We start from the raw sequence: 10,000 nt of genomic DNA on the forward strand, positions 1-10,000 counted from the left end.
GTGTGTGTGCGTGCACATTCAGCCGCTCTGAGCTCTGAGCATGTTTTCTGACCCAAACTGATATGTGGCACCCTATTGAAAAGTAATTTAATAGGGATTCCTTGGCTATACCGTCAATTGGCGATCTTGATCATTTTATCATAATTGCACTGATTTCAGTAATCATATCCATAATGCTTGGCAATCTGAGTTCTTTCCTCATGTTCAAAACCTTTGTTGTGTTTGGACATATCAGGATTATCCTCATTACCATATTTTGCATTACTTCTAGCCTCCTAATTGTTTGGGATGACTGTGTAACTAGTTCAACATAATCAATGAGGGATCTTATGTAAGTTGTGTACATCATTCTTACAATTCGTATGTTTGCCCCCGAAGTTACATTATTGCCAGCATCTGCTCGTAACGCAGCTAATCTACTCTTATCTTTGATGGATCACCTCAGCATCTTCGGCCGTATGTGGACTATTGACTCCGAGAGATTATGAGACATTAAGAGAGCCATAAGTGGTAGAAATAACACCCACAAAGCTCTCAAGATAACTAGATTTGATTCCACCCTACAGGCTGAATATAAACAAAAAAAAAGAAATGTAAAAACGCTTATCAAGAGTACAAAGGCAAATTATTTTAAAAACAAGTTTCAAAGAATGCAGACATGACTCTTCCGAAACATGGAAACTGGTAAACACACTAGTGCCCAAGAAGAAACATCATACAGACATTTGCATAAATTCCAGAAACAATATAGAAGATTTAAATGACTTCTTTGCAGAAGTCGACAGACTCACATATGAACAGACAACCGCTTTCACATTTCCACAAAACACAACGGGAATACGGCTCACTGTAAATACTTTCAGACCACAACCAGTAGAAATAGAAACAATACTAACAATAAAACACTTACGAGAAACAAACTCCGTAGGAGCGGATAGTATCGCTCATCGATTCATAAAGGATGGTCTACCTGCAATTGCGTACTATCTGGCAGTTATTATACATACATCTATAGTTACCGGTACTCTGGAAACGTGGCATCATAACACCTATTTTGAAATCAGGAGATAGAGTGAGATAAACAATTATCGCCCCATTACTCTATACTCCCAGTAATGTCGAAAGTTCTAGACAATAACCAAATAAACTTGCTCACTCTATGTGATTTGTCGAAGGCCTTTGTTAACCATGAAATTCTTTTCAACAGACTAAGAAATCACGGAATTGATAACTATTGGTTTAGAAATTACTTATCCGCCAGAACTCGTCTGTCAAAATACGTGAAAATCTGTCGTTAAAACAACAAGTCTCATTTGGTGTTCCACAAGGCTCCATATTAGGCCTAATTTTATTTACTATATTAATGACTTGTCGACAGTTGCAAAAAAAGTGTCTTCTAATTCAGTACGCCAATGGCTCTCAGTTTCTTCACGCAGCCTCTGTAAACAACTTAAACGAATTAATAGAAGATACTAAACAGACTCTAACAGAAGCAAAGAGTTACTTTGATAGAAATGGTCTGAAACTGAATCCACAGAAAACACAATTCATTTTCATAGGTAGCCGTCAAATCATTGCCAAAATCCCCAAAGATACAACTATAGAATTCGGATGTTGCTACATTAAACCAAGCACCTCAGTCAAAAATCTAGGAGTACACATAGACAGATACATGACTTTTGAAACACATATTGACTACATTTACAGGAAGGTAATAGCACCTTGATATACCTAAATCACATAAAAGACAAAATCCCTACAGAAACAAGAATCCCTGTCGTACAAACACTAGCCCTCAGTATCATTAACTACTGCTTAAACATCTGGGGTTCAACAAACAAAACACAAATACAAAAAACGCAAAAACTACAACATTTTGCTGCAAGAGTAGCAATAGGAAATGTATACAAATTCGACCACATAACACCACATATAAACTAATCAAAATTGTTAAAGAAACAGTGATAACATTAGCTTCAAGAATTGACAGAAATGTTGTTATACAATTTTGAACACTTGTCTAGCATAAAGCCACAAAGATCTTGCGATATTTCATCTTTAGTTCTGAATAATAACCGATTTAGTATTAATCTTTCAAAGACAGGTAGTTAAGGAAATCAGTCTGTAATCTCTTGGATCAGTGGTCCGTTGCTTTCGATAGATGGTTTATTAAAACAGTCTTGATGCCATGCTCATACATCTTTCTTATGGCAGTTTATGCAGTGCTCGCTTTTTTCCCCTTTTTCAATCTTATCGCTGCAGTAGGGAACTTTCCTGCGCAGATGCCGCACTAGTAGGACTTTGCCCTACACTTTTCAGCCATATGCCCCCAACGTTGGCATCTGTAGCAGCGTCGTGCAGGTGGATTGTAGTCATCATCATATCGTATCACACCAGAATTCTATCCATTTTTTGGCCCTGTCGGTGACCTTTTGTAGGTCTGGTGGACGAATACTGACAGGGCTTCTTGGGCAATTAGAAAGGATATGGTCCATTTCTTGGATAGGGAACCCGCAATCACACGTAGTGGACGTGGCAAAACCCCATTTTGTTAAATTATCCCTAGTTTTTCCGACACCGGATCTGGCGCGGTTAAGGGTGCACCATTCTTTCCTACCAAGGTTTGTACCTTTTGGTAGTTTTTCTTTCGGTTTTGGGATGTTAGGATGTTCTGGTCCCAAGTTTTCCTTTTCTCTCCATTTATTCATTCTGTAACGTCTTGGAGTTATCCCGTCAGGCAGCCTTTCGACTGTGGTGAAACTTTTCCTAGATCTTAGTCTAGTCGGGGGTGGTACATGAGAGTAAAGTGGGTGACGATCGTCCTGCTCTTGCTTACGTTTTTCCAATTTGGTGCTAGTTTCTTTACTCAGGGCTGGAGGTGGAATACCTGAGAGTCTATGGACGAAATTCACTGGTGTAGGTCTCAATGCACCAGTTATGACACGGCAAGCTTCGTTTAGAATTGGATCGATTTTGTTGGCATGTGAGGATCGAGACCACACTGGGGCACAGTATTCTGCTGTAGAATAGCACAGAGCCAGGGCAGCTGTCCTTAAGGTCTTAGGGTCTGTGCCCCATTTCGTTCCAGCTAGTTTTTTAACAAGATTCAGGCGTGAAGAAATCTTTTTCCGAAGCCTCTCTACATGTGAATTAAATGAGAGCGTCCTATCAAGGGTTATACCCAGGTAGGTGGGGTGCTCGTTATGAATGAGGGATTTACCATTCCAATCGATGTTAAGCTTTCGGGAGGCCTCTCGGTTGTTAAGGTGAAATGCACATACTTTAGTTTACCCTGGATTGGCATTTAATGACCAGTCCTCATAATATCTCCCAGTTTCATTGAGTGCCTCTGTCAAAGTCGCCTCAATATCTTCAAAGTTCTTTGCTTGGGTGGCAATGCAAAGATCATCAGCATAGATGAAATGTTTTGTATTGGGATAGGAAGGCTGGTCATTGGTGTAGATGTTGAAAAGCAAAGGGGACAACACTGATCCCTGTGGGAGTCCGTTCTTTTGACTTCTCCATCTGCTCTTTCTGCCATCCATTTCTACATAGAATCGTCGATTGTTGAGTATATTCCTTAGGACATTAACCATATGTCCATTTAACCCCATGTTGGCCATTTTCATTAGCAGGCTGCGGTGGTTGACTGTGTCATAAGCTGCTGTGAGGTCAACCAGGACTATTCCTGTTTTAAACTTCTTCTGAAATCCGTCCTCAATAAACTGGACAAGATTAAGAACTTGGCCACAACAGGAGCGCCCTTTTCTGAAGCCAGCTTGCTCCTCGATGAGTTGGTCTTCGACTGATGGAGCTAGTCTGTTGAGGAGCAGTTTTTCGAAAAGTTTGTAGGAGGTACACAAGAGTGAGATAGGGCGGTAACTCTCTGGTTTCTCTGGGTCTTTCCCAGGTTTTAGGAGAGCTACAACCTTAGCCCGTTTCCATTTCTTTGGTAGTCTTAGCGATGATAAACATCGGTTTAAAAGAGAAAGAAGCCAGTGCTTTGCTTTTGACCCCAGATTTTTTAGCATCTCATTGTGGATGCCATCAATACCAGTTGCTTTATTTGCTTTTAGAGATTTAATTTCCAATGTGAGCTCCCTCATTGTGAAATGAGGGAGAGTTTCACCATGGTCTATGCATTCTTTGATAATGCTGTTATGGGCCTTGGTTTTTTGGTGGATTGTAGTAATCATTCCGTAGTGGACGATAGGTCTTTTCCGGAAGAGGGTCGGGTCCTGCCCATTCAGCCACCACTGCTTCTTTTCCCTTCAGGCCTTTGGGCCTCGCCAGGTGTTCATGAGCCTCTGTTGCATTCACCTCTTGATGAAAACTAAGCCCAAAAATAATTATGTTGACTCTTGGTGATTTGCTCTTGGGTGCCGCTGGTTTTTGGAGTTTAATTCCGCTGTATTTAGATCTTCAATTACCTCTCCTTTTCTTTCAACTATTATGTAGGTGTATTCGTCTATGCTAAATATCATCTTGGTGTCATGATGCTTCTTAATTACATGCAAGAACCATCTATATTTAGAGGCGACATCTGTATGTTGATCTTGGGGTATATAACCTTCCTCACACTTTGCTGGACGTAAGGGCCATCGATTGTTAGTTTTTCAATTTTTCAGCGGTTCGTCTTAAGCAGTCGTTTTCTTCGGGTGGTTTTTCTTCTTACTTTGCACAAGTATAAAGCCGTTATCGTTAGCTTTGTCTTGTGGGGGCATATAATTATCCTTTCGTTGCAGCTCTGTCTCAATGTTCTTTGAGGATTTTTTCATTTTCTTTTGAGAGTTTTCACCTTAGTGGAGATGTGACGGCCTTTTGCCTGCTAGTGGTTCGGTATTCATGTCCAGTCCTGCTATACCTCTGTTTGTTTGAGACTGACTGCAGTGGTCACTCCCCGTATAGGTCGGTTAGCCGACCTCACCATGTTGACAAGGGGCGTTGTTAAATAGACGCTCCGATCCAAAAACAGGTCGCGCGTTAAACCTGTGATCAACTCGGGTAAGAATTTATCACTTTCACAGTTGAGCAATTGCAATCCCCACGATAGTTATGTAAACAAACGTCACTCAGTAGTTCACTATATATCTAACAGATTTGAAAGATCTAACTGTAAGGTCAGGTCACTAGGTCACGAGAGATGACAAAAACACGTCTGCTGAGTGAGATCGCTGGCTCTAGACTGAGAGAGAGAGAGAGAGGTGAAAAGTGGAAGGGTGAGGGAGAAAGAAGAGAGAATACAAAAAAAAATCTCATGAAATGTCAACTTACTTGGCATGGACAATATTATTGTAACTATGTCGCCAGGGATACTCTATATCAGACAGCTTCATATGCTTTGCTATCCACAAGATCACTACACCTTCTGTCAAATCATTGTGTGTCGGGCACTGTACACTGTTTTTGTTTTCATAGAAGCACATCTGCCCATCTGGAAAAGAAATATGAAATTTATAAACTTACTAATTTCTGATATGATAAGACTTTACTTGTATGGGTATTAGTACCTATACTTGTTTGTTTTGTTTAACGAATCCAAGAAAAGCGGGTCACAGTGTAAGACTGTCACCTCATACGGGAAGAAAATCGGACGTATCATCCGACGGAAGAGGCAACACCACTCGAGGCCTCTCAATTTATTTTGCAGCGGTTGCGATCAGGCATTCACAAATGGATAGGCCAGCGCTGAGGTGGAATTTGATGCCACGACTTATGGAGCGCTCTCATCGTCCATGCCGACACTGACGGCCCAAATGATCCTCGACCTCAATCATCAAACGAGGAAAGAAGAAAACGTCTATTTTGTCTTGGTCAGTTGATATGTATAAAGTGGACATTCTTTATATTCTTAATATCAATAGGTAACGGATAAAACTATATATGTACATTGAGCAAAGAGGGGAAGTAAGATGGTTAGGAGACCAGATTGTTATGATCTGTTATCATTTGATAACACGTAATAACATGCTACTCGGCATGGACAGCATTGGCACTTTTATTTTTTCATTAGCAATGTTTGATATTTTTAAAATACTACTACTAATAACTTGGTATTCCAAGTATTCCACAATGTATAACAAAAATGTACAGATGAACAGTTCTGATCGTAAGCTGGAAACACACTGTGTGAACAACACGAATATTCCAGCTATGGAAGACGGGTATGACTTCTCCCACAACTTAGAATACGTTAACTTTCTTTCATTTTGTTCTTTTGTCTACCTTTTGTTCATATTTTAGCTATTCTTCTTTTTTATCTTATTCAGTGTTTTTTTTTTTTTTTTTTTTTTTTTTTGAGAGCCTGAGTGCTCTTTGAAGATGCATGACAATAGGACTCATGAATAGGCAGAAACAGAGGCCATGGACTTTTCATATCCATGAGAAATGATGTAGCGTCACAAAGTTTATTCTAACACGAAGCTGTATTTACAGCTATATTTCAAACTGAATGTTAATATTCGTTAATACTATCAGGGTAACTGGTTATAGAATTAATTGATTTTCATGTAATGATAGTGCAATTAAAAGCAGTTTGTGCTGTTAGTCAATATGGAATTTACGTCAAGGGCTAAGGACTATACGAACTTTCATTGAAATAAAGCGTTTCAGCCAGCCTTTTTGATGACACAGGAAAGACTTCCTTTTCCAGACTTATTCTGCGACCTACAGCCACAGGGACCATCTGCAGACCCAATATTCGACCAACATGAAAGGATGCAATTTCTGCGTTGTGGCGGTCTTTTCCCGAGTTCATAAACAATTTTACTGCCGTACGATTATACCTGGAAAATGCCAAGCAGTATTAGTAAAGTGTAAGAGTAACCTTTAATATTAGATATCTCTTCTCTAGAATTCGTGCTTTACACTTTGCATTCAGGCCTTGATTAAGAAATGATTCATTCCAGATCAAGCAAGCTAACCTACATGCATTGTATAATAACACAGATCCTGGAAACAGCTGTGATTTTCATTATTCCTAATTTTGTGAAATATTCGATAAAAAAAACTCAATCTGACCCTTCATCTCCTTTCAAAGTGTTAACCTGATTTGTCAATTGAAATAATGCGTTTCAAAGTTATTCATTCCCATGCATACAGTTTCTAAACTTCTGAGCTCAGTTAATACTTCAATAAGTTTGTATATTATGTACTGAGTGACATATTTACCTCATGACTTTAAAAATAGCTTTCTGATCCCCTTCAAACTTAAGTAAAATCTTGAGTTGTCTTCCCCTCTGAATAGAATCGGCTGCTATGATTGGGGCAGTAGAGAGGGCAAACAGTAGGTCTCCCAGACCAGGTGCAGATCCTGGAACCAGTGACTTCGGAGATGCCCACTGTAACCATCAGAAATGGGGAATTCCTAATTCATTTGTAAATCATTCATATATAACTACTACTACTAATGATATGGTAATATTGATGATGAGAACGATAATAATACAGTAATGATGATCATAATCACAATGATCATTTGCAATGTCATGTCCGCCCTCTCAGCTATAAGGTCCCTTCTCGGTGGGCTGCCAGATGTATAGGGGCCCAGTCCATCTCAACTTCCTCGCGGCACAATTGATTAATTTACCCAAGCCACAGCTTTGGAGGCTTCCACTCAGGATTATCTCTGATGAACAGGATCATCCTCCGAGACCTGTACAAGTAATAGGTCATATATCGGTTTCATAGCGTAACCATTGGTTGGGCACAAGGTCCTGCCAATTGTACTCTATTCATTGCAAGAACCTGCAGAAAATAGCATCAAGATGCGACTCCAATGCACAGAACAGAGTCCAGGTGTCACTGGCATTCAGCAACATTAGCAATATCATGGTTTTGAAGTCATGTTGCTCCGTTTTTTACCAGCAGCCATCTGTTAGACTTCTTGGTCCTACTAACCCAGAATCATGAATTAAGCTATCAAGATATGTAAAGCCCTGGGTTACATCACTATCCTCATTTGAATAAATGAAGTTAAGCAGATCCCCCCAAAAAATAGGTTTCGATCCAGGACATTTATAAACCCAAGGGCTTTACCTTACTTATAATGCATTGTGAGTCGCCACGAAGTCTCCAGAGACCCTGGCAGGATGGCAACATCCTCAATCAAATCAAAGCCAGTATCCTTAATATTACCCAGTGTTGCCCTGCACTGACTTTGTATGATAGATTTACCCGTCATGCAAAGTCAGGTCTACAGTAAGTATTGAAGTGTTGCTACGGATACGTTCTTGTAGTATCACAGAGCGATTTCCAGTGCAAATAAAAGCTGCAAGCAGCTCACAAACGAAGTCACGGTAGCGGTCTACAGTGATCAGAAGTGCAAGGATACAATCTGTTGTGAATCTGCATTGCTCCGGTATCTGGTGTTTCAATAGATGGTCTCTAATATCTCTAGCAGGAGGGATGAGAACAAGCAGTGTGCCTGGTATGCTTAGCAGCGTGATGTCTTCTACCAGAGAGGGATAACCACACTCTTTAACCAGGTTTTAGGGGAATGGTACGAGATGGCATGTAATTCACAAGCTAAAGGTCGACCGCAGACTTTAGCAGTATCGCTGGGTGCAACTGCCTCACCATCTATCAACCGGAATAGCCCCTTCATGATCATAGTTAGGGTAAGAAGTTTCTTACTGATTGGAGGGATCAGGTACTAACACCAACCACATTCATGCTAACTGTTGGCTAAACCTATACTACATTGCTCGGATCACTGCACTGATCTTCAGAATCTTGGACCTTGTAAATTGTTAGAGGAGATTGCCTTCACTACTGGTAGCAGCTCTTGAGCCACAGAGGTTGATGGACATATCACAGCCATCTCAGACAATGTATTTAGTTGATATCACCCAATTCACTGTGGATAGTTGAGGAAAGAAATCTACGCTTTTCCACATTAGGTTTACATAGATTGGTAGGACTATACACTGCAATAAGAAATGTAATGAAAAATGAATATTTCGCTGACTTGTGTCTACTCTCGAAGATTAGACTCTTATGGAGAGGCCTCGAGCTACCTCCTGGGAGTGGTGTTCATCGCTACGGCCCGACCATACAGGGCCCGACCATACAGGGCCTGACCATCCGCGCAATATCGTGATCCTCACCTCTCAGAGAGCATCCACCACTCTCGATCAGGCAGTCATTTATCCTGTCATAAAGAGCGGCTGTATCATGCCACCACCCATCTAAGGTTAAACCTTAGGCAGTCATCTCTGTCATCCTCCCTAGTGTCACCCCAGCCGAAAGTGGTTAGCAAGCCACAGATCCTGACATCTGCGTTTGGGGTTCCTGGAGGATTTGCCTCATACACCTTACTGAATTGGTACTGGATGAAGAGACTGTAGTATATGGCAATAGGCACATTAATAAATACATACAAATAATATGGATATGAAGGGTTGCGTAATTTTTACAGTAACTACTCATAGATACACTAATTCCAAATGTGACTATATAATCATTAGGGAATTTACAAATGTCAAGTGGCATATATGAATAAGCAAGAGCAGTGGCAACAAGCCTTCAGATCAGTTACTAACCATCGTCGCCAAAGCCCACGGATCCTTAGTAATTCCTCTGACAGTTATGTCTTTCTTTAACCTCTCGACTAACTCGGTCAAATAAGGTGATGGCGAAGAATACTTTGCTTCAACAGCTGGGCGGTGAGCGTACAGAGACGAAAGCAGACGTAGGCCTGAGCGATTTCCATTTCCTCTGTTGTTTTTTCTGCAGAGAGAATATTATTTCTCTGCATTTGAAAAAGATCTATGGAATCTCATTTATTTCATTTCCAGATAAAAGTTGATAGCATTGGAAATAACAAGGTATAGCACTACACATAAATCAAAGATGAACAATCAGTACTCACATTTCTCTAAGAGAATACGTTTCATCTTGAAGGAAAACATTTTCTTGTAATTCTCCATCATTTTTCGTAGCATGAGGTACTAAATAGCTGCATTCCCTCGCGGTTAGCAAAATGCTCAAGATTTGCACA

General features: G+C 40.4%; 1 protein-coding gene across 1 annotated transcript in view; it reads right to left on the reverse strand.

The window, feature by feature from the left end:
* LOC122263001 (glycosaminoglycan xylosylkinase-like) overlaps nucleotides 1-10,000 on the reverse strand; it is a 15,128-nt gene that overhangs the window by 4,830 nt on the left and 298 nt on the right. The window contains exons 1-5 of the mRNA XM_086535700.1: nucleotides 9,872-10,000; nucleotides 9,543-9,729; nucleotides 7,171-7,340; nucleotides 6,589-6,785; nucleotides 5,275-5,434 (exon numbers count right to left, since the gene is read on the reverse strand). The exon at nucleotides 9,872-10,000 is cut by the window's right edge and continues 298 nt beyond it. Coding sequence (XP_086391826.1) covers nucleotides 5,275-5,434; nucleotides 6,589-6,785; nucleotides 7,171-7,340; nucleotides 9,543-9,729; nucleotides 9,872-10,000 — 843 coding nt within the window. The remainder of the gene's footprint in view (nucleotides 1-5,274; nucleotides 5,435-6,588; nucleotides 6,786-7,170; nucleotides 7,341-9,542; nucleotides 9,730-9,871) is intronic.

The sequence above is a fragment of the Penaeus japonicus genome, unplaced genomic scaffold (assembly GCF_977035675.1).
Source record: "Penaeus japonicus unplaced genomic scaffold, GWHDUDI00000001_assembly GWHDUDI00000004, whole genome shotgun sequence".
Classification (NCBI taxonomy): Eukaryota; Metazoa; Arthropoda; class Malacostraca; order Decapoda; family Penaeidae; genus Penaeus; species Penaeus japonicus.